Below are 25,368 nucleotides of genomic sequence, written 5' to 3' on the forward strand. Positions count from 1 at the left end.
CCATTCTCACAATATCCACAGTCATTTTCTCAACTATCAAGACTGATAAGTAATTGAAGTCACAAACAAATGATTCAAATATAATTTTGTAACTATTTGGTCTATGCAGCAAAACTGCTACATGACATACATTGCAATGCAATATAAGAAAGATTCAAATAAAATTCATATGCTGTAGCAGGAAAATTATTCCCCAAGACAAACAACTGAGAGGTTTTTATCACAGATAAAATGCATATATTGGCCAGGTAATTAGGGAGAAAGCAAACAAAGGGGACTGCAAGTCATAACTTGACTTAGTGCATTATTACACACACACTAGCATGGTTTGAATCAAATAGAGGTACAGTACTTCCTCAAACCCATTTACACATTCTGAGAAATAGAGACAGAGAGAAGACTTGCTCATCTGCAAAGTTTTTTAGTCTTGAGTTTCAACAATGACCAAACATAGCTTGACCAAGCACTAGTTTCATTGATGCAAATGTGTAAACTTGTAAACTTAGGCTTCTCAGAAAGCTGAAGCTTCAGTAGGCCTGTCGACCACACTGAATACTGAGCATGAAGGAGGAGGAAAGAGGAAAAAAGGCTGTAATTTGGGACATAGATCTGTTACGCATGCTCACCTGGTGTAATAGTGCTATGGTTTGTCACATGACTTACCTGGGATAGCCATGCATAAACTGGCACAGTGATCCCCTCTGACACCTTCCTTCCAGCCACTGTCCACATGTGACATGTCCTGGGTCCACATGGGAGAAACCACACATGCTGTTGTTGCACTGGCCTAACAGAAATTCCTTGCAGACATTGTTTGCCTGACCTAAGAACCATCACATCAAAGGAAAGGGATTTCAGCATTAAAAGGGACAAAGAAATCACGAGGGACATCAAATCCTGGTCTATCATCATTGTGTATACATCTCTTGTACCACTTTTCAATAAACATGTTCCTTTACTTATATCAAACACATAGAACTCTTCCTAAAATATTTCCTACCAAAGTTTGCTTATTGTCCATTCTTAAATGCCTCCTGGTTTGTTTATTTTGATTTGTTGATTTATTCATTTAACATTATTTCTTTTGAGGGGGGGGGGGATGTCATTCCATAGTTAAAGTATATCATAAATGACTGCAATAAGCATGGCATATTGCAATTCACTGAGACTTACTATTGGCCCTTCCATGTTTCATGTACGGTATACTACACATGTATCTACATACATTGGGGGAGGGGGAAGCATCTGGCTTGATGAAGCAGTGCAAGGGAGCATTATAACTGATGGTGACATTCACTTTCAAACTGCCTTTTGCATTTTTCATAACAAATTATTTTTACTATGAACTTTGAAGAGACAACATTGGAACAAGACCATTTGGTTTTATGTCACTTTAACAGCTGTGCAGAATAATTCGAATAGACACAACTTTACTTGAAACAGGGATGGGTTCTCTTCTAACATATGTAAAGAGTAATGTGGCTGCTGAGTACTGTCACTGCGGACCGAGTACAGATGGAACACATTCTGGAACAACTTTAATTATTGCTTCACTCCACAGGTTTTCAAAGTAGAAAATGTTGCAGAAGCACAAATCAGTTTCCCCTGCTACTGTATGTGCACATACTAATGCCATGTGCATCAATTCTGAAGGGTCTACGGTGATAGATTCCATACACAAGTTTCTTCATACATGACATCTCTTCTTTCTCCCCTCCTAATTGCTAACATGACAGAGACTTGTCTCTGGGAGCAATCAACATCCATTTCTGTTTGACCTTGCTATAACATGCATGTCCCGTAGACATACTTAGGACTCATCATCAACAGGTTAAGGACTATTAAACTGCTGTGCGTAGGGCAGTGCTTAACATTATCAACACATAAACACAGTAAACAGGGGCGGATCAGGAATTCTGTAAAGGGGGGGAGTGACTAATATTTCTAACTTCCGGGTTTCATTTCACATTTCTTTTGTACGAAAATTAAATGCGTAAGGATCTGAAAAGGTCTCATGATTCAGGAAGTCAGAAATCACCAGACTGCAACGGTTCTTTCAAATCACCAATTCCTCAGCTTCAGTGAAGCTGAAATCCTTCTTACAAATGAAAGATGTACATGTGTGCCTTTGTGAGCTATACATGTAGGAGGCTAACAGTGGTGAATGATGGCAGAAACTCATGTTTTCACTTTCTATTGGTCATTTCAATCGGTCAATTTAAGCAAAATACCAAAGCCTGCACTAATTGAAAATGACTATGGTCTAAGAATATCCCCTGGAAGCCGTAGGAACAAAGTGCTCTACTGAAAAGCTACATCCCATTAAGTTAGGACCAAGAGACCTAAAAGTCTACATAGTAAAACTTATGCAGTAATATTGCTTTGTTGTTGTTGTTGTTGTTATTGTTGGTGTTTGCTTGTTTGTTTATTTTTGCATTAGAGTGTGCACGAGGTGGGCACAAGGGATTAAGTTCAGCTTTCTCTTACTGCATACATTACCCCATAGACAAAGTTGTCTTGTTTTCTAAAATTCTTACTACAGAGGAGCTTCTGTTAATGCCATAAGAATGTAGAGATTGCTATCAAAATCATGCTGTTTTCATCAGGAAGGGAAAACGTCATAATGATGACACATTGATGGATAGATATTCCAGCCGCATTTACAGAACATAGACTCACCCCTTTTCTTGTGTTGCCCCTGGAGACGATGCGGGTGTATCTCAAGAGGCTGGTCTACCAGTAGGCCCTCATGGAGAAACACGTCATCATCTTCAACAAACTGCAATGATTCATACCGTACAAGGAAATTATTTGCTTGGGTTGTGCAATATTTGTCACGAGGCCTGTACTAATTCAATATACAAGCATAAACAAAAAAGATGTTCGTAAATTGACAAACACAAAATTCATGCCTTGTCACATACAGTATTGCATGTGTAACTCATACCGTGTTGCTGCTGTTGTGGTGGGTGTCACCTTATCTGCAACTTTCATCAGATGCCTACTTTTCTGATAACGGCCTTATTCTTATTGTCTTCTTTCCTAAAAAATGTTAATCAAAAAATTCACATAAACCTCAGTCTGTAGATTTAAAACCTGTGTTCTTTTAAAATATATACAACTGGTCTTAAATCAAAATATTGCTAGCAACTTGGCTGTGTTATCACTCAAAATGTCATTGTGTCATACAATATCTGTCTTACTCATTTGGCATCAATTCCAATAGTTTGGTCATACCTTGCAAGGTCATTATGTGCTTTTGTTTTGTATAATTTGTAAGGGAATAGTAAAGAAGAAAGGGGAAAAAAGACTGTTGCATTTGTCATGGTATACAAATGTAGTGCACATTTTGGGGGTCAGAATTTGTAATCCAACTGCACGTCTAGACACAAGAGCACTATTAAGCCCAGTATGGATATTAGAAGCAACATTTCTAAATTCCCCTGTCAGCTCATATTACATCAGGGTACAGAAACATGACTTCCTCTGCTAAAAAGGGGTTCCCCTCTGTCAGTACCAGTGATGTGGAGTGAAGTGAAATGAAGCCCGTAAAATCATGAAACACAGAAAAACTATATCAAGGCTAGAGGGGACCATCAAGAAACAAACATCCACCTCACATCCTCTTTGGTTTTTCTTTTCATTTCTGTAATATTTATATAAAAATTAAGGAAACAGGTAAGCTATACCAGGTCAGCACAGGTTGTTAAACATTTATTCCTCCTCAATTATTTTGTGGCTTTGCTCTTAAATTTTTCCGTAATGGCCAAGTGTTCTTAATGAAGTCAAGTTCAATTAACTGGTAGTCACAAATTTTTAATAAGTTTTGTTTCACTGAGCGAAATCAGAAGTGTGAACATTGTAATTTTCTTGTTTGTATTATTTGTAATGTTTTCATCGATTGAGAGACACCATAGATTTTTATGTTAATTAGGCAAAAATGTGTGCCTCATCCCCAAACCATCATTCTTTGACCATAAGTCTTGTGGAATGTGGAAGTGTATTTCAAGTCCTCTATGCTATTCTTCATCACTCAGAGACTAAGACCCCGTTTACAGTGCGGGGCTGGGCCGAGCCGCGGCCGAGCCCAGCCTCAATTGCGGGGCCGAGCCCCGCAATTTTGTCCGTTTACACTGCCGGGCTCGGCCGCGCTTTTAATTCAAACCTTTCAATATTTTGTCGTAGTGGCGCTCTGCTTGTAAACAAACACAATTTGGTATGGTCTGGTTTTCAGACCCTTTGTCACCTGGATGTCCGTTCGGAAGGTTTTTGCCAAAGGAAAAATCCATTGCAGGACATAACCACCTTAAAGGGACTGTACAGTATTGGTTGGGGTGGGAATTCATGTTTTGAACATTCCTAAGTGAGATAATGAAAAGCCTCTTCTGAAATATGAAAGAGCATGTCATTTTAAGAAGGATTCAACGTTTATTTGATGAAAATTGCTTTTCAAATGGCTGAGATATCCAAAAAAGTGCTAATAATAAAAGGCGACATGCCACAACTTTATTAGGATCTCTTTGTTTCACCTTGTTTTTGGATATCTCAGCCATTTCAAAACCGATTTTCATCGAATAAACTTTTGATACCCCTTAAAACTGCATGCTCTTTGACATCTCATAGAATGGTTTCTGAATATCTCGCAAAATGTTAAAAGCTAAATCTACACCTCGACCAGAACTGTACACACCCTTTAAACTATACTAGCTTTCGACGTTGAGGGGGTTAATATCCTGAATAGCGAAGTAGTACGGGCAGAGGGTTTAGAGGCCAGACTAAAATTGGCCGCGCATTTGGCCCAGTTTGCGTTTACACTGAGAAAACCGCCACCTCCAGAGCGAGGCCAAATGCGAGGCCAATTTTGGCCCCGCATTTAGCCTTTTGCGCCTTTACACTGAAGCGGGGCTGGGCTGAGCCGCAGCCTTGCCGCGGCCGAGCCTCGCACTGTAAACGGGGTCAAAGATGGAATATTTGTCATGAACATGGGTCACATTCAAATGGCAAGCCATTATTCACAGTGAAACAGGAAAAGTACTGATCTGTACACAGGAAATCAATGGAGCAGTCAAAATCTGAGTGAAATAGACAGTCAAAGTATTGCCTGTTAGAAATCACTGAACTAGTTGTCTTTTAAATGAACTCTCTACCACACTCAAATGCATGGTACCATTCATAAATAAACAAGACAAGAGCAAAATCTAAAATATGGTGAGTTCACAGTGATGTCCATGATAAACTCTGCTGAGTGAATTTTGCACCAAAACAATGACTTTGACCTGTGTATGTTAAGCACATTTATGCAATATCTTCCTCTGCTGCATTGATCATATTCTTACAAAACACTGCTTACACAGTAAATATTCTTTTCACATCTTAATGCAATAAAACCTTCCTAGTAAACAAACAGATATAGTGCTTTCAAATATCTGAAAGAAGACGGAGAGAAAATTACTGTGAAAGTTACTTCAAGAGTGATGATTATGGTAGTTTCTAATCATCACCATGTAAAATTATGTTTCATGCAAAAACAAACAGTAAACAGTGCAAAGAATAAAGCATGCAAGAGTTTGTGGTGTACCTTAGACATGTCAGGATCAAGATGCTGGCCAGGTTTGAAGCCAAAGTAGCCCCAGGAGTCTCCCATACAGCCACTCCCTCCTCCAGGATCACCAATGCCAGGACCAACACCGGCTCCAGCCCCCTGTGAGTAATAGCTGTGCTGGACAGGATTACTGCTGCTATATGCATTGGGGTACATTGCACTGGTACCAGACTCAAAGGCAGATCCTGTATATCCAGGCAGGACTATTCTTGATGTATCTGACACATTGGCTTCTTGTCTGAGGGGCCCCTGGTGCTGGGCAGCTTTGCTTCTGGCAACAGGCTGCTGATACTGCTGGGTCTCAGATGCATCTTCAAAGGTCTGTGCTGTCAAGGGGTTGCTGCTGGTGAACCCTTGCTGAATCGGTTTGAAATGTGAAGTTGATGAGATCAGCTGCTGACGCGAAGAGCCTGCTGGCATGGCACTGCCCCAGGACTGGGAATGCGGATCTTGGATGGGTTCAGAAAAGGTGGCATCAGTTCTCTTCCAGTCTGCCGACAGTAGATGCTGAGTGACAACAGTGCCTTTGCCGGAAGCAAGAAGACTGTTACATAAGCCTTGCTGACTATTGGCTGAAGAGCCATGTTGACTATTCACACTTCCCGAACTGACACCAGAGCATTTGTCTTGAGGGGTGCGGTCGATGTCACAATGCTCAGAAAGCTTGCCTTTGAGATCTACTAGGCTTGTCTCATGACCATCTCTGGGAACCTCCTCAACCCACTCATCTTCAGATATCATTTCATCAGTTTCAGTTCCACGAGGGCTTGAGTTGCCACTGTTTTCTATGTCACTGATACTTCGTGCAAACTCAAAACGTGAAGAGCTTCTGGAACAGAGATATTTGGGGCTATCTACAAGACTGTCCTCAATGATGCTCTGTTCATCTTGAATAGAGCATGAAGCCCCACCACATGGCTGAGGGCTTAAGAGACATTCCAGTGAGCAAACTGATGAAGCTTCTCTGCTCTGTGTACCCTCTGCTCTGCTCTGTGTACTCTCCCACAACTCTCTGATGCTGCTATCATTACAGGGACTCGTGGAGCAGCTGTTAAACTGGCTGTTGTTGTGACTGCTGTATGGACTGCCATACACTCCTCCTTCAATGAAAGCAGATACCTTGGACATTGGCTGGAATCCGGAAAATATACTGTCATCCCATGTTACAATCTTGGGTGGGTTGACTTGTGGTTGCTTGGTTTCATATGTGGCCCACATGGCATTATTCATGTCCAATGAATGAGCTTCACTCATGTTTAGAAGTGAGCTGTCCTTGTGAGACGAACAAATCCCCTGCACAAGACTGTCTTCATCAGCACTCACAGAATGATCACTGGGTAAACCAGACATGACAGGTGTGCATGGCTGAACACTTTGTGAGCTATCACTGGGGAGACCCCAAGTTGAACCTGCCTGTCCTGGTGGGCCATGGATGTTGAAGGGATGGGAGTGTGCATGGGTGTGGTCACAGATCCTCAAGAGACTGTCCGTGTTACGACCAGTCCCAATGGGGGCATTGCGGGGCGAGATTGGAGCACTGTCCATTTGGTGGTGATTGATGTCAACGCGAAGTTCTTCAGCTAAAGACGTTGTGTCAGAAGCCTCATCAGCAGCAGAATCTTCCAGCAAACTTTGCGGGCTGGTCTGTCCACTGGAAAGCTGGCAGGCACAAGCTTCGACGGCAGAGTTGGTACCAGTGATGGATGTTGTTGTAGGCAGGCAAGATCTTGCATCATCTCCCCAGGGCTCCAGATGGCCAATGCACAATGGACTCCCTGGCACAAGATTCTTCTCCCAGATGGATGACGAAGGGTGCAGTTGACCTTCGACTGTGGTGGGAGCCATGCTGGCCTCATAATCAGTGTCAGCAATTCTTGTGGAACCTGCACGCCAATCCTTAAGACTATTATGTCTTTCAAACAGGCACCTCTCACTATCATCAGCAAGTTGCTCAGGCCCATTTGGAGAGCCCTTCACAAAAGGCTGATCATCATCACACTCTTCCATGATGCTACGACACAGGGTTTCAACCATGGTACTAACTGCCTCATCAAGTTTCTCCTCCTCAATGACAGCTTTATCTGTATTCTCCTTGGCTTCCATTGTGAGGACAGCACGATCGGGATCATCTGTCAGACCAGCTTCTTTGCCATCCCAGAGTGACATGTCTGCCAGTCCTTCCCCACTTTCGCTGTACCATTCAGGAAACACGTTCCCCTTTTTTCTTGCATATCTGCCATCGCCTCGCTCTCCTCCACGACTGGAGAATTCCCGTTCTCTGTTGTGCCGCTTTGAACCCTTCTCATGGCTCTGATTGTAGCGGTGACCTTTTCGTCCCTGATACTTTGGAACGACAAATGTAGGGCTCTTGACTCTGTTTCTGGAGAGATTGTTAGGCAGACTTTGAGCTCGCTGATAATGACGTTCTTGGAAAGCAACAGGAGAAGAGCTACTACGAGAGACTGATGCTGAGAAACTCTTTTTAGGCAGTGAGTCCAAGTCATGATTGATGCAGGGGTTGGCAGATATGGAGCCAGTTGAGTTGTTTCGCTTGGGTTTCAATTTCCATGCTCCCTTTGGCTTGACGTCAGCCGCAGCTAACTCTGTCTTATCACTCAGTGATGGAAAGGCCTCATAGTACCTGGAAAAATAAGACAACAAAGGCTCAGAATCACTACTGGATGTCAATCTCTTATGGAGTTCACTGTGAAAATATATGTATGTTACCATTCACACTCCTGACCACAACTTACGGTCTTATGTTTCAATATCTAAAATGCGAAGTCAAGAGAGATTACACTTCTAAGAACACTTCAAATCATAATTTATTAGAAAGCGATAAACCTGTCTACACGTAGAACCGCTTAAGATGCAATCACTAAATATTACAATATCACCTTTATTACATCAAGAGATTGAAGATTACAAAAAAAAATAACGAATGGTGTGACCACAGTAGTAAAAGATCTGTAGAATACAGAGCCCTATTTCATAAAAGTTGCAATCAAACATAAGTCTTTGAATATTCAATTCTGATTGGTTAATACCTAACTTATGTTTGATTGCATCTTTCTATGCAACAGGGATGGGATGACCAAATAATTGGCCTTTTTGGAACAGTGTCTAATAACATGTAGCCATGTAAGTAATAAGAAGACACTGGAAAGACTAGTGTACACGTCACCAACTTGGGATTTGCCATACATGTACTTTGTATTGGTTTGAGACTTGACAAGTACATACGTACAACAAATGTGAACTATTAGCCCCCTACATTAACGCATCCGCAGAGCATTTTATGCAAGTTATTATCCACAATGATAATGACATACAGTGTACAGATGGCACCATCTGCGTAAAATTTGCCATCCTAGGGATCGACTCTTTCACAGCTATGAAGAAGCAGACCTTAGAGTTCCAGTTACTATTTCATGAATCAAGTTTCAAAACATTCAAAAGATTGAAATCTGGTAAGGAGGTTGTTGAGATACAGAACTTTTTATTTCTGAGGAATAGTAGAATATTCTAATTTTAGATAAATATTTGTATTTTGCCATTTTTCAGACTTTCATGTCGGCGACTTTATCAAGAGTAACATGAAAGACATAATGTAAGAATGGAAGAAGGAGAACTTCAGATTTAACATCACTACCAAAATGACATCTAAATTTTCTGCTATACCCACAATTATAACCACAATACCTGCTAAGACAGTACTGGTGACTACTGTATGAATACACAGTGCCACATTACATGTTCAACGCAAGAAAGGACAAACTGGGGCAATGACAAACATTGTATGTGGTGGGCTGGTGAAAATCGGACCAGCATTGTAAAACAAGGCAAGTGCCAAATTGTGTCTCGCCCATTCGCGTACAAGGAATTAATATTTTTTATAACTCCCAGAAGTTAATTGACCTGCTTATGACCTTTGACCTTGTGGTGACCTCCAACACCCTAAGGGACATTTACCATCCAAGTTTGGTCACAAACGGACAACGGGATCAAAAGTTATGAGCCATAAACGAAATGCACCCTAAAAACTTAACATTGGGCCCTAAAAATTTGTTGACCCCTGTCTGTGACCTTTGACCTTGTGGTTACCTTCAACTTCCCAAGAGACATCTACCATCACCCAAGTTTGATTGCCATTGTAGCAACATGTGCTGAGTTACGTGTGATAAGAGAGTCTTGCAAGTAAACTTTAACGTATGACCTCAAATGACCTTTGACCTTATCATGTGACCTCTTACGGCACCATAACATGAAGGTACCCCCAGTGCATCCATCACCCAAGTTTGATTGCCATTGTAGCAACATGTGTCGAGTTACGTGTGATAAGAGAGTCTTACAAGTAAACTTTGACGTATGACCTCAAATGACCTTTGACCTTATCCTGTGACCTCCAACGGCACCATAACATGAAGGTACCCCCAGTGCACCTATGACCCAAGTAAGGTTGTAATCCAAGCAACTTATGTGAAGTTATTTGTCAAAAGAGAGTCTTGCAGGTAAACTTCAACATAGAATAGAGAGTCCTGCACATACTCTTTAATATATGACCTCAAATGACCTTTGACATCATCACATGACCTCCGACAACACCATAACATGAAGATACCCCTAGTGCTTCTATCACCTAAGTGTGGCTGCCATTGCTGTAACAGTTGCCAAGTTATGCATCATAAGAGAGTCTTGCAGGTAAACTTTAACATTTGTGACGGACGACGGACGGACAACGGATGGACGCCATTTGGATCCCTTAAGTCTCGCCTTCACCTCCGGTGGGCGAGACAAAAAGTGGAAATGGTTGCGTAAACTGCATCCAGTCACAGTATGTTTCCCACAGATATATTTACATGTGAAAATTTGTACAGTCTGTTAGGTGAATTCACTAGTGTGGCATTATCAGTAATGGAAAAAAAATCCTAGGGTCTGATGACAAAAGAGATTAAGAACATGCCAAATTCAGCATTGCTATTAGTTAATGCACATCCATATGTTTCCACTACAGAGAGTGAGACACGGAGACAAAGACAGACAGACAGACAGACAGACAGACAGACAGACAGAGAGGGGAATAGAAGGATATGTGTGAGAGAGAGAGGAAATGTGATACCAGTTTTGGGATAAATAGCATGAATCAGCAACATCTCTTTGAATTTTCAGTGTCTCAGGAGTAAACCATGACAGATGACTGTAAAAGTGAGGGTGATAACAGGCCAAGAGAAAGAAACAAAATGATGTCAAAATGATGGATAGGCTAGGAGATGGATACTAACCTACACACAAAATCACCTCTGACTTTTATAGTATATTCATGGAAATAAAAATTAATGGAAAGGCAAAGGGCACCATAGGAAGGCATGATTGCCTTTAGACTTACACATTACAACCTTACAAGCCTTGTATGATGGTTATAAATGCATTTTAAATGCAGAGGCTAGTATACGGCAGTCCCTTTTAAAAGCTATTCAGATGCTGCATGTTATTATGCCTTGTCTATAGATTTTAAAAACGAGAGGGAGCAAAGAGAGGAATGTTAAAGGGATGGTATAGTTTTGGTTGAGATGGGGATTACAGGTTCCCAACTTTTCTGTGAGATACTGAGAAACCTCTTATGAAATATGAAAGAACATACAATTCTAAGAAGAATTCAAAGTTTATTTGATGAAAATTGGTTTTGAAATGGCTGAGATATTCAAAAATGAAATAAAACAAAGTGGTCCTAATAAAAGCAGGGTCCCACCTCCTATTACAACCTCCTTGTTTTTGGATATCTTAGCTATTTCGAAACTGATTTTGATCAAATAACCTTTGAATTCCTCTTAAAATTGTATGTTCTTTTATATTTCATGAGGTTTCTCATTGTCTTAAAAAAAAAAAGGAAAACTGAAGCCCCACCTCAACCAAATCTATAATCCCTAAAGGGTCATACCTCTCCTTCTCGTCAGCTGGATCATCTGAGTGGGGTGTGTTGGTATGGTCTGGTGAGTGGCTTGGTGAAGTGTTCTCCTCCCGCTCCTCTTGGACTTTCTTCAGTTTGAGACAGAGTTCCTCCACAAGGCCTTCAATCCCACAGTCCTATCAGGCAAAAAGACATTACAAGACAAATTACAATTTATTAAAGATGGCTTGACATATCCGTCATCTACAGAATGTTATCTCTTTAACTTTTTTTAGCAAGCTGGTCATACTGTTATGTGGGAATTCTGCAAGCAATCTTCTACTCGTTCTCTTTGAGAACATTTGGATGTCATATGATCTTCTTTCATACCAGTAGGATACTGCTAATCTATTGTTTTACCAATGCACAGCCTTAAATATTGACAAATAAAAGACATTAGAGGGGAGGAAACAGAAACATAAATGCTGAACTTTGCACAGAAAAGGAAATTATTCAACATGAACGTATTAAACGAAACTAAAGATTCTGATATTATACAGAAAAACTATAAAGCATTATGTACGTTTGAAGATACAGAAAAAAAAATGAATGATACAACTTGGCTATATTAAGATTAGAGAACATTGAAAGTCAGCAATAAACAAAAGGATTTTCTTACAATTACAAAGAAGTAATTCCAGGCATAAAATATTAGATGGTGCTTCCATGCTGGAAAGCTTCTGTTCAGTAACAATGAATTCTGAACATGATTACAGACTCCAGTGAAAAGTGAGATGATTACATAGTAAGTTCAGTCTGTCAGACATACACTGCACTCCACACAAACACTACATAGATGTATACCAACATGAAGCCTAGATACAACTGTGGCCTTCACTAGCAAAGCAGCCCAGTCTTTTACCAGCAGGAGAATCTGTGACTAAAAGTCCTCAGAGTCTAGATACGTAGTATGACATGTTGACTGTGGTGAGTAATCTCATTACTTAGCAGCAACAAGAGGTCAATCTGTCTGAAGTTGATTACCGGCCATGGGCACAGGCAGTTAAAACTGTGACACTGATAGCACGCAATAACAGCCTTTCAAGCCCAGAGTACTAGTAAAGTGGTAGCCCACATATTGTATATAATACAGCCCTGTTTTCATCACATTAATCAAAAAAAAAAAAAAAAAACCAAGGATGAAGTACAAGTATACACATGTACAGTTGTATAAATGTATGTCATTTCCATACCCACGCTTCTCTGCATTCAACCTCTTTTAAGATTAAAAAAAAAAAAACCCACTTATCTTAAGAAGTACTTGAATACCTCAGATATCAAAGTGACACGTGTATGTAATCACTTTACACAGGCATACAATAAGAGGAAAAACTGGACCCAATTTTCTTATTATTTTTTTCCCCACCACATCTGAAGTACAAGTGAATGTGATTTACATATCTAACTCAAATGCAGACATCTCTTGGAGAAATTAAGATATGATTGTTTTCTTTTCTATAAGCAATTGAATATCTTTCCCTCAGAGAAATATACTCACTTCCCTGTCCCACTATCAAATCAGGGAAATCTAGAGCTGTGTGCATTACTTCAGTGCTTTCAATGAATGTACATGTAGATAACTTCTGAATATGAGTCATCTGACATTTCCTTGAGTTCATGAACTTCAAGGTAACATTGTTGCAGCAAAAAAAGAATGTACATTTTAAAGGTACATTGCATTATCAAAGTACATGTAGGAAGATAAGTAATTAGGGCTTACTGACTGTAAGTCAAATTGCATAAAGCTACGATCTGTACACTTACAACCCCCCCCCCCTCCCCCCCCCCCCCCCCCCCCACAGGAGATCTTCAATATACATGATGTACTTTAACCCGTTGAGGACAGTTTGATTTTGCTACAACACGCATTTCCCACAGTGGGTTAATAGTGACCGACAAAACTAAGTTGTAAGCTAGAAAAGGACTACACTGTTGCTACATTGAATAAGAAGAAATGTAATAAAGTGTAGTGTGAAAAGTAAAAACTATCATTGCATGTAGACCTGTAGCAGCACAGTCCCTGTACTGTACATAAACTAATAAGAGATCATAGTGACATATGAATGGGAATACAGCAAGTTACCCAGAGTAGAGGGCATGGTAGATTCATACATCATGAGTTCCACGTGCTGTTATTCAGCTAACAACGTTTCTTCCACGTGTACTCAATGAGTCATATCCACTTTGTAGTCTGTTTGCCACACGACGCCTAGCAATGACTTGACCACAAACTCCCACAAACTTGACACAACTTGTACTAACTGACAAAAAAAAGAGGAAAAAGTTAGCTGTCAATGTCAAGCGTAACATTCCTCAAAATTTGCACTGTCACTGAAAAATGGAAGAATGACTGCACCAAAAGACATTAAAGTGCAGTGACCAAAGTTTAGGTTCAAATGTATTGTTTGTGTAATGTGCTTCAGTGTCATTTGGCTACTCATGATTAAGACTAACCATGAAGTTGATTCAGGCTGGGATTTATCAGGGTCATCAGGGCTCTTTGTTCTCAATGACATTGGCACTATGTTGGGACTTGAAATGTCAGCCTCAAACACAATTTCAGGTTATGACAAATGTGACTGAGAAAGACAGCTGCTGATTTTAGTGGTAATTTAGGCGGAAGTACCAGCGGTTGAGGGTACGCAGTTGAAACATGTTCATGGCCAATATTCTGGCACTGGTTGCTTCATCTTGAATTGTTTTGTCTGCATTTCAAGACAGAAATGTGATAGTGTAATTGGCAATCCACTATATATCACACACTAAAACATGAGTGAACGCATGGACATTGAGTAGCATCCAGAGAACGATAGAGCACAAGCTGCCGTTAGTAGTTCTTTGATCATTATCTCTATGTGCTTGGAATGATTTATCTACAGTGTACAAAGGCTATACAACTGAGAGACATGAGCAATAGGTCCTCAGAAGTCAAATTCATGCTTTCCAATCACAGTCTAAAAAAATATACACAAGCAAGGAGTTGCACATACCTAAAATACTAAACCCCTAATTGTCATTTTTGTGTTCATTCTCTACTGAAGGTCATTGATTCTCTATTTATAGCATGTCACATTGTCTATTACATATCAGAGCATAAAGGATTTTCAGGCTAGCTTAGCATTGGTAAATCAGTTCACATTGCGTAGTCCACAAGAATGGTAACTGACTTTTAGTCAGTGCAGTACAATCAAAACTATTTATATCACTTCATCTTGGCAGAGTACTAACATGATTCAAAGCAAAAACAAAACAAAGGGTCAGACAAAAAGTGCAATTACCTGCACATAGGAAAACATGTTAAACACAATAGCTTTTCACAAGGTCAGCCATGAAAGGCACACATTATCAGCATCGTGTTTTCTGATTCTATGATACTGTTGCCAGCATCTTGACACAATGCACAATGGTGATATGAAACAAACTTCATGAATAAATGGTTAAAAAAAATTATAAATCCCAACGATGACCGGAAGTCTGCCCATTCTAAGTTACGAGTGACAAAGTAACTACATGGCAATCCCAAATGAAGAGTCTGTGACCAGGTTTATGGTACAAAGACATTGTGTTTTAGTTGTGTTATTTTCCATTAAAATGGTCATGTTCTTCAGGTATAGGCCTACACAATCACACAGTAGCTGCTTCAGGAGTGCCACTAACTATGCAAAGGGAAGTATAACAAATAAAGTTATTCCTCACCCCCCACTCAAAAAAAAAAGAAAAAAACACACACACACACACACACACACACACACAAGAAAAATAAACACAATAAAACAGATGGCTTGAAAGTGTTAACACTAATCTGCAATGAATGCTTAAACTTTAAAGCCCTTTGCTAACATTTGCAAATGGGGGAAAAAACAGCTTTAGTGGTTCAAAATACATAGTTCTAAAATGTGAGTTAGGGATGATAAATACCTGCAACATAAAAATATTAATCAGTATAATTAATGTTAAGTATTGTTAAATATGTACAAAATTTGAACACTAGTTTTAGCAAAAAACATTTCTGAAATTGACCGTCACTGTGACAGTTATTGAGAAAATCAGTGATATCGCCTAATATTTGTGGCTTTATTGTGAAATTTTTGTATAGTCGAGTGTTTTGAGTTACAACTGAACTAGTCTATGTGCATTAAATGTGATTTCTTCAAACATCTTTTTAAATCACTGCTCTCAATGTTAAAAAGTGGTTTTTCAACAACTTTTACTTAAAGGAGAAGTCCGGACGATTTTGAAAAAAATTAACCAAAATCTACATAAATAAAGGACCATAATGACTAAGTTTCATTGAAAAAGACCCTCCCAACTCGCCACAATCGATTTTTTAGCATCACTAATTTTGAATCGTAACCGTTCGATTTCTGTACGCCGGCGAGAAAGATCACATGACAGCGTGACGTATCATCCTCACATTGCTTTTTGCTTGGAGCGTCAGCTGGCTCGGGGGAGCCCTGCTTGAGCAACGGTGATACGGGCCAAGCAAGCCGTAGTAGCGTACCGCTCAACAGTCTCTGACCACACAGCGGATGCACGCGGCATGATCTATTGCTTCATTAAAAAAATGCCGATGTGTCAAGTGTTAGGGTGTTGTCAATACTTCAACTTTACTAGTAAGTCTTCAAATTGAAGAAATATTTCGATTTTAAATTGATATTTATCCACGATACTACCTTATCATGATCCTGAATGCTACAACACGCAGCCCCATTACGCTGTGTGTATTGGGCTGCTGGTCGTAGTTACCGGAGCGGCGCGGCGGCGGTACCAAGCTGGCGCTGGCGTTTCTTCCGCAGTTCAAGTTGCATGTATACTGTCGTATTTTATCACCGTCAGACACACTTTTCAACAGTCTCGGACAACAAAAGAGGCAATAATTCTGACATTGACAGACTGATTTCAGATTGTTCACACTCCGAAGTCGAAAAAACGATCGCGGATTGTGATAGCACTTGGCAGCAGCAGACGTAAATGTATGCCTGAACAGCCCGACAACAGCTAATGCATTGTAAGTGATGGGGTGGACACTAATAAGTACGGCAGTATTATAATACATACATATTTCAATTTAAACGAAAATCTTATAGCATTGCAACTATTTTACATTAATCTTTGAAGATTTTATATAGATATATAACGAAAATTATTTGAATAAAGGAATACAGCGTTTGGCAACAGCACTCCTAAATCGGTGTACGGTCTCCTGCAGTAGCACCGACAAGGCACACCTATGCAGGCATGCAGATACCGCCCGCAGTCAGCAGTGCAATGGGAGATCGATGCGTAGCTGGGCTTCGCTCGCGGTGCTCTCAGCTGAGGAAACTGCGCCTGATACGTCACGCGCAATGCATCCTGGGACAGATAGTACGAAGGGCTGCTCGCGACGGATTCGAACATGAAGAATTACCTTATTTTAAAAAAAAATCATGTAGTAAATGTATAGAAAAAGAATGAGTACAATTCAATAAATATTAGAATTGCTATGGCAACTAAAAGGGCTGGTTAGTAACGTTACGAAAAAAGGACATGACAAAAAAGTCAATGTCTTGTAACAAAAAGTGTGCAAAATTTCAAGTTACTTCAAACAAAGTGTTGCATTAATTTCAATTATTGCATCATGACAAATGTTCACGCAAATATTTTTAGCAGTTCGATCGATAATTCATTAGCTAGACCCCCAAATGCATGGTTAGTAACGTTACGGTTAGTAACGTTACATTTGTCCGTCCTAATTCCGCAGGTCATTTCACCCTTCTGTAATTGACAAAATGTCACATGACTTCTGGAGTATTTAAATGTATTCATCTTTTACCTTTTAGCAAAAATTTGAGGAAAAAATTTCAAAGCAACCCACTGTAATTTGCATTTAAGTGAACTTCAGCATCCCCAGTCCCACATGTACATTTTAAATGATGGTTTTAGATCTCGCAAAATCAATAAATATCTACTGAATTTGAAAGACCTTAGTGATTGGTGAACATCCATGGCATTAGTTGATACCTAAATTAAAGAGTAAGATAAAGAGGCACATTTCTTTTATCCATGTCATGTCCACCTAACTGCGGAATTGCCCATCTGATGGTCTTTTCTCGTCGGGAAAAGGGTAATAGGTTCATGAAATATTGTTCTTTACACACGAAACGGCTGATAATCGTCCGGACTTCCCCTTTAAAATCTATGCAAAAACACACATTATGCATAATAGTCACACGCTGTATACAGGGTGCTCCAAAATACATTTTATAACATACAGGATGTCAGCCTTTCTAATAAGAAATTGCACATCACATTTGTAAAGTCACTCCTGTGCATGGAATAAGATTGAACTGTAAACCATTGTTCAGAAGAGGGTATCATTAGGGGCATTTACATTATCCTTAACAGTATCACAAAAACAAACACTTTCTGTTTTGGGGCAGAAAATGCATGTACACACACACACACAAACACACACACACACACACACACACACACACAAAAACACACACACACACACACACACACACACACACAAATATTCCCTAATATTCAGTCTTTTTGGTAAATATATGTGTACTGTGCACACCCAACTTGCCTCTGTCTTTGAGCAGAGGCCACTGATCTGTGTGATTCTTAATAGATCAGTGGTATGGGCAGGTACATTGTAGGCAGGAGACTCCATGCGCCAAGGATGGATATGACATGACTGAAATCCATAATGAAAATAGTGAGCCGGGGAGAGAGCATTTACACAAGCAAAAAAAAAAAAAAAAAACCCTGAATAAAACAGCCAAGTTAAACTTCACCTTTGAGGAGGGTTTTTCCCTCACAACCAGCAGTTGCCTGCATGTAGCAACTCATGACCCCCCCCCCAAAAAAAAAAAAAAAAAATGGAAAACAATACATGAGAAAAAAAAAACCTGTGGTTTATCAGCAGCAGTGTAAATCCTCCTATGATTCACTCTTTATCAAGAAGTTAAAAACAATCTGTGATGTTTCTATTTCTATTATTGTGTGAATATGAATACATAAATGTATTGGAATATATGCAAGATTTTAAAATGTCTGATGCTACAAATAATGTAGGCCAGATTAACTGAGTAACTACATATAATCCTCAATTACATGTATTAGTCACTACATTATCTAGGAATCAAATTTAGTTTGGATAAACCCAGATAATCAAAGATCATGTCAGGCTTGGAAGAGTACTGGGTCATTATGATTGGGGTGACACCAGCAGTGTTTCAGACTTGACCTCATAGCAGCACTGATGTCTGAACACTTTTTCTGTAAATGCTGCAAAACAGTGATTCTCAAATTTAGCCATTTACAAACAACATCAACAACAACAACAACAACAACAACAACAACAACAACAACAACAACAACAACAACAACAACAACCTCTTAGTGGGGAAATGGAGCTGACACATCTGAGTCATTCATTGAGAAATTAGATTCCAGCATACAATGTATATCTGAGAGAGTATTTCAAAGAAGCCATGTACACGAATATTTTTTTTTTTACACCAGCTGTAAAGTCACACACCTTCCAAGGTACACGGTGTAGATGTCATCCATTATCATGTCCTTATACCTCTAAACTACAAGTGGGACCCCCAGGGCATGTGGATAGAGCATAAATCACAAGAAACATTTTGTAGTTTAAATAATCAACTAATACAGATTGCTAACTTTCAAGTGTGTCTACACAAGGCTATTCAAAACTACAAACTAATTATCAAAGTTTAAAACTTCAAGTTACATGTATCATATCTTTTAAGATGAGGAACATCACGAGAACTGAACTATTTTCATGCATAATCATCATACAGACACACTAATCGACAGTATGGACAATAATCTCATGTGATGTACCTCTATTTAAAAAAAACAACAAAAACAAAAAACAAAAAAGACAAAAAAAAAAAAAACTTAACTACATTCCATTGGTAATCCCTGGAAAACAGAAAGTGCACGTACACAAAGGAATGGTAAACCCTCAGACATAAATTTACTGACTTTTACCCACAAATAGTGCCTCTAATCAGCACCACTTTGTACAACAGAGCCATGTAATGTAAATTCTTAAATTTCAAAAGAATAGTGTGGATCACATGAACACACTGATAAATCAAAGTACATGATAAGACACTATATTATCTGATACTGTCTTATCCCAACCTCTGCATGAACTTTAATATTTCAGTAACCCCCCCCCCCCCAAAAAAAAAAAAAAAAAAAAAAAAAAAAAAAGGAGAGGGAAGTTGAACTAGCATGAGCTCATTGTGCAAAAGAGCTCACAGCACTTATTTCCAGACAGATCAAATCTCACTGCAGTGGAGAGATTAAATCTGGAAGTTACAATGTTTCAAGTGAGTCATCTTGAATGACCTCTGTACTGTACACTATCACGAGGCATGTTCTGTCAGGTTAGAGTTAAAAAGGATTCATTGTAATAAAAACCCTTAACCATATTTTTCTAGATCAAAATGTAAAAATCTGTCCCACGAAGGAAGTCTGTGGTATTTTTTTAACCTTTCTTTAGTCCTGCAGCTCAGTTGCCTTCAATGTGAACATGCAAATCTGAGACACACATGGCTGTACAAAATGTATTTTGAAGTACAAAATTGTCAACAGTTTCAAAAACTACACAAAAGACTATGAAGTTAGCACAATATTATGCACATTTAGTATGTATGACTGAATTAGTACAGGAAATATGGAGCAGTAATTGGTGGAATTCCAGCAAATACATTTTCTCTCAGTACAGAACAATTTTAACTACAGGTACAGTGTAGCATCTTTACTTGAATTCATTGATCACTATTCAGCACACAGTAACCAGCATCGTAGCACAATCAGAAAGACAATTATACTAATAATAGATTACCTAATTTGTATATTTGTTACAATTTTTCCACTTTTTCCTTGCAATAATGGCCCTTTTCTATATAATATTTCAATGATTTTCATGTATATCACATCAAACCTTAAAGTAACATTTGTAATATATAAGCCATAGTTGGTGATACTGTGGAGCATTTACGTGTATCAAAAACAAACATGGACTGACTTAATCTAAATTTCAATTATTTTTGTCAAATATCGATTTTTTGGTACAGAATGATTGAAACATGCTTTATACAGTGGCAAACATAAGCCACAGGGGAAGTTTAAATCTACTTTATGACTTAAAATGCAAATTATGCACATGTGACAAACAACCATAGTACAAGCACATGTACATGTATCACATGCCCAACAAATATACGTGCATGTACATTGTAGGCCTACAATTTGTACATCCAATAATAAATGTTTGCTTGTACATATAATGCAAGGTACTGTAGGTCCTACATGTACATGTACATGTAACCTCAACATATATTTCACTGAGCTGTTTACTGACCTACATAAAGTGTACTTACAATTTACTATTTTGGTCAATTTAAGCCTTTGATATTCACTATTGTGTACAGAATGCATATTAATCGCTATATTTTTGATGTAGGATAACATCATCTACATGTGTATGTCAGGAAACTTGCTGTACAGTTGTATTGCGTATGGCACTTGTGCAAGTTCATGAAAAACAAGTCAGTACATCTAATGTGATACAAATGCATTTTCTTGTGTCCTACACATATGAAACATTGAAGAGCTACATGTACAATGCAGAGAGTGTGAACATTTAATCTTTGATTCTCTAATATCAAAGATAATATACATCATGTAAAATCATACTTATTCCAGTCATTTGCCCACACGTGCATTACTGTTGGTAATATTAAGTCTACATCTGAGGCTACACTTGGCCACAAGCAGCAGTCAAAACAATCTTTAACCTACCATGGCACACAGTAGAAAGCAACAAGTTAAAAATCCAACAGAGGCAGGAATTGATGAAATGTTGTCTGATTCAACAGCTGTGGTATTATTCCAGCAATATAACATCCACTGGCCGCTGGTTGAAATGCTTCACATGCAAACTACAGAAAGAAGGAAGAACTAGCTGAACTGTTATGATGCAGCTATCCCAAGCAGATGATGTAAATAGAGGGAAGACGGTGAGCCCCACTGTTCGGCATAACATGATACCCGCTGTAAATGCCAATGGAGGTGCCATGTGAAGACAGGAAGCATCTGTTTCGCACGCATGTAAACATCAGCAACTCCTTACATCACTGTCGCTCTTTCTCTCTGTTTCTTTCGCAGACCTTCCACTCCCGCCCCCTTAAATCCCTCCCTCAGATTACCACAGCATCTTGATCGCGACCCAAAACAGAGCTACGGAGCCATTATCGTCACTGACTGTCGTCATCTCAAACATCATTGCTACCATCACGGGGCCAACACCCACCCCAACCCAAGACATTTCAGCCTCTTCCGACACCCAGTTGTGCCCCTGAAAGCTGGCTGGGGTAATACCATTGGGCTGGCATCACAAGACCTTTGCTGTCTCCACACCAAGAGGCATTCATTGTCCTGCCTGAGGACAATTCCAGGACTTCACTTCACACAAAACCTCGGGTACTGTTACCTTTCACACCCAGTTATAATGTCGTCATTTGACATCCTCCAGTCCAGATCTACACATTAAGATTCATTTTATATGAACAACTTTGTGCTGTGTAAGGCTGATGTGAATTCAGTAAAATATCACAGCAGCAAACTGACATTAATCAGTTTCAAGTATGTCATTCTTTTTTTTTTTACTTGTTTTTTTTTTTTTACAAGGGTATATTTGACAGGTAGAGACATGCCACATTGATTAGAGTGACACCAAGTGATAATGAGATTAGACTTTCATTTGCCTGCGTGACATTACTCAAAGTTTGCCATCATGTATCGTACTGATAATAGTTTTCAAAAGACCAATTGGCTTTGATAAACACAGCTTTTGTCAATGAAATGTGAAACTGAGAAGAGATAATGACATTACGTATCCTTGCTAGCACTAGTCAGGATGATTGTGAGGGAACTAGCTCCCAAGTTTGATGTTCACAATGCACCTCTCCCAAGTTGTGTAGGATGCAGTGCTGCTGCATACCACAAATTCCTCCACACTTGTCTGGCATTTACAAGAGGCATGTTGGCTATGCCTGTGCACACGGGCCATGACATGTGTATCGGAGAGGGTAAAGTACATACACACAGAATAAAAGAACAAAACCTGCATCCAGCGAGTAGCATGGCACACACAGAAAGATACAGGGACACTCAGCCAAGGTGGAACTGCCTATATATGGTCTAATTAGGTTGACAGGCATATCATGTGCAGGACTGAGAAGGGGGGAGGGAGGAAAAAGCAAAATACAGGGAACTTGGCATGACATAGATCTCATACAAACATTCTCACAAATCATGTTCAATAGGTGAGCTGCCTTCATTTTGTGGGCTATTAAAACCTTCTGGAGAATATATAAAAATATTACCATACTACAGATTCCTTCCTGTGGATTTTGTTGATTCTGATTCCCTCTTTGTACTGTCTTCAAGCCAAAGGATTCTAAAGCACCTCCACAATTCCTTGGTTTAGGCCTATACACTAGCCCTGTTGGCAAGCCTTCCCAATTTTGAATATATAACACAAACTAATGTCAATTGTTATCACAATATGACAAGCCCCGCAAAAGCTCAGAATAATCCCAAAGGTTGGCATAGAATATAAAAATATCCCTGAATTTCCTAAGAATCCCTTTCAATGCTTGAGGCATCTTCGTGTCGCACTAAAATAGCTTATTTCACATAAATGTAAATTAGCATTGTGATAGCAAGCAGTATGTTGTGATATGTACGCTGTAACTGAAGGTTGTTATGATTGGATATTCAAAACATGCTGGTTTCCTGACTCTATTGAATTTGATGGATTTTCTTCCGATAACCCAAGTAACCAGTTATTTCATCCACTAACAATGTATACAAATAGCCTATGCAATGAAATTCAATACAAAAAAAAAAAAAAAAAAATCAAATTTCCATTCACTTAAAGTTCTTGCTATGTCGAGCATACCTGAGACAAAGTTTCTAGTCATCAATAGCAGCTTTTGTTACATAAATATGCACAAAATTTGCAATTGTTGGTAAAATGGTCTATAAAGGTCATTTCTTTGAGATCCTCCCCTATAACGAAACATCAACACACATTCACTCGTAAGGAATCATGAACATCTCATGTCTTAGCATAAATTACATTCTATGAATTGTGTCAAAAAAAATCGGTTACACCTCGTTTTTCCGAAGGTTCATTATTACGAAGGCTCTTTATTCCTTAGATTCGTTATCCCGAAGGTTCATTGTTCCGAATTTCATTTTCGGATTAACCAATCTTCGGAGTAACGAACCTTCGGAATAACGCCACAAATTTTCGGATTAACGAACCCTTTTTCATTTTCGGATTAACGAACCTCTAGGTACAGGGAATTTGCGTGTTTCGGATTAACGACCCTTCGGAATAATGAACCTTCGGAATAGCGAACCTCCGGAATAACGAACAGCACCCAAAATATCACATCTTACTGAGAACATATTGTACATGTAATTAGAAATTATGTTCATGTTACATGTATGTACCCTAATCATTGATGATTAATGAGGAAGATAAGGAAAATTCTAAACCATGAGCTTCTTCATACATATACATGTACATTGCTCATCATCGATGAGAGTTTTGATCAAAGAGCACTAGCGTACTCAACAATATAAGGGTACAGATTTGTGTGTAGCTTGTGATAACCCCAGCTAGTTTATGAACACACATTGTACACATTAGGTAAAGTATGTAATTTCTCCTGACACAGACAGTGCAGCTACAAATGTCCAATCTACACTTTGTACTACCACTTTTAGTAGCATGCATCTCTTTTAAAACACACACAATGTAGGCTTAGCCGCTAGCATACAGTATACAACTGTATGTATTTAAGGTTGTTCTCTAAGGTTTACTGGTAATCACGACTCCAACCTTTGCTGAGAACACATTTGGAAAGAGTTGCTAAATACCTGAACCTGCTGCATAGGACCTTACTCAGATTGTCTTTGTGATCTGAATGCGATTTTGCTTGATGATGTACACAATGTGTTCATTATATCTTGTCACTAAACTCAAATTTTTCATTCCAATTTCGATATTCTCATCAGTGTATGAATCTATACAGTATTACTGTATACTGCGCATTCAAAATACAAGTCATCTGGCATACAATGTGGCAAGATGATATGTTATACAACCACATGCAAGGTTGTGATACTAGGTGGTAGGAAAACATTAAGTGATGCAATAGTAACTTGCCTGACGCACTGGCAAGGACAGAAAGAAAGACAAAAAAAAAAAATGAATGTGACCTACACTGTACTGTACATTTCTACACGCAGCGCACAAAGGTATAATTGTACATGTTATCCTACAATATCTAATTGTTCACACCTGTACATTTCATTACCAAAAGTGCACAGCGGAGAGACAACATACACTATTGTAGCTTGTACTTCATTTTGAAAGACCTTGTTTGCAAAATAGACTGTGTATTGTTCTGCAGAGTTTTTGTAGGTAATCTCATAAGCAGGTATCACTCATGCATACAATTACATGTATTTCCTACTGTCATGATTCCTTCCATGACGTACAAAATGAAATACTGCCTAGAGGTGTACATTACAATGGCTACAGGTTAGGTTCAAACTTTTAATCCGTGAACTTGCACTCACCCCTGACAGATTTTCCAGTGGTTGCTGCAAACTTGGCAAGGTGATGCAATGCAGGGCTTTCTTCTTTTTGTTTGCTTGTTTGTTTGGTTTTTTTTTTTGTGAGCATGCATACTGTATACGCTATAAT

At 39.1% G+C, this 25,368-nt stretch overlaps 1 protein-coding gene across 2 annotated transcripts in view; it reads right to left on the reverse strand.

Moving 5' to 3' along the window:
- The window catches only part of LOC139724347 (uncharacterized), a 43,934-nt gene that overhangs the window by 5,476 nt on the left and 13,090 nt on the right, over nucleotides 1-25,368 (reverse strand). Inside the window, exons 1-5 of one of the 2 annotated variants that reach the window (XM_071635500.1) lie at nucleotides 21,384-21,652; nucleotides 11,541-11,686; nucleotides 5,579-8,243; nucleotides 2,680-2,779; nucleotides 664-823 (exon numbers count right to left, since the gene is read on the reverse strand). In XM_071635500.1, the coding sequence (XP_071491601.1) occupies nucleotides 664-823; nucleotides 2,680-2,779; nucleotides 5,579-8,243; nucleotides 11,541-11,686; nucleotides 21,384-21,488 (3,176 nt within the window). In that variant the 5' untranslated portion in view covers nucleotides 21,489-21,652. Of the gene's footprint in view, nucleotides 1-663; nucleotides 824-2,679; nucleotides 2,780-5,578; nucleotides 8,244-11,540; nucleotides 11,687-21,383; nucleotides 21,653-25,368 lie in introns of those variants that run through there. The other variant, XM_071635499.1, reaches the window with a different exon arrangement.

The sequence above is a fragment of the Diadema antillarum genome, unplaced genomic scaffold (genome assembly GCF_040938485.1).
Source record: "Diadema antillarum isolate AM-2024a unplaced genomic scaffold, OU_Dant_1.0 scf00000211, whole genome shotgun sequence".
NCBI lineage: Eukaryota > Metazoa > Echinodermata > Echinoidea > Diadematoida > Diadematidae > Diadema > Diadema antillarum.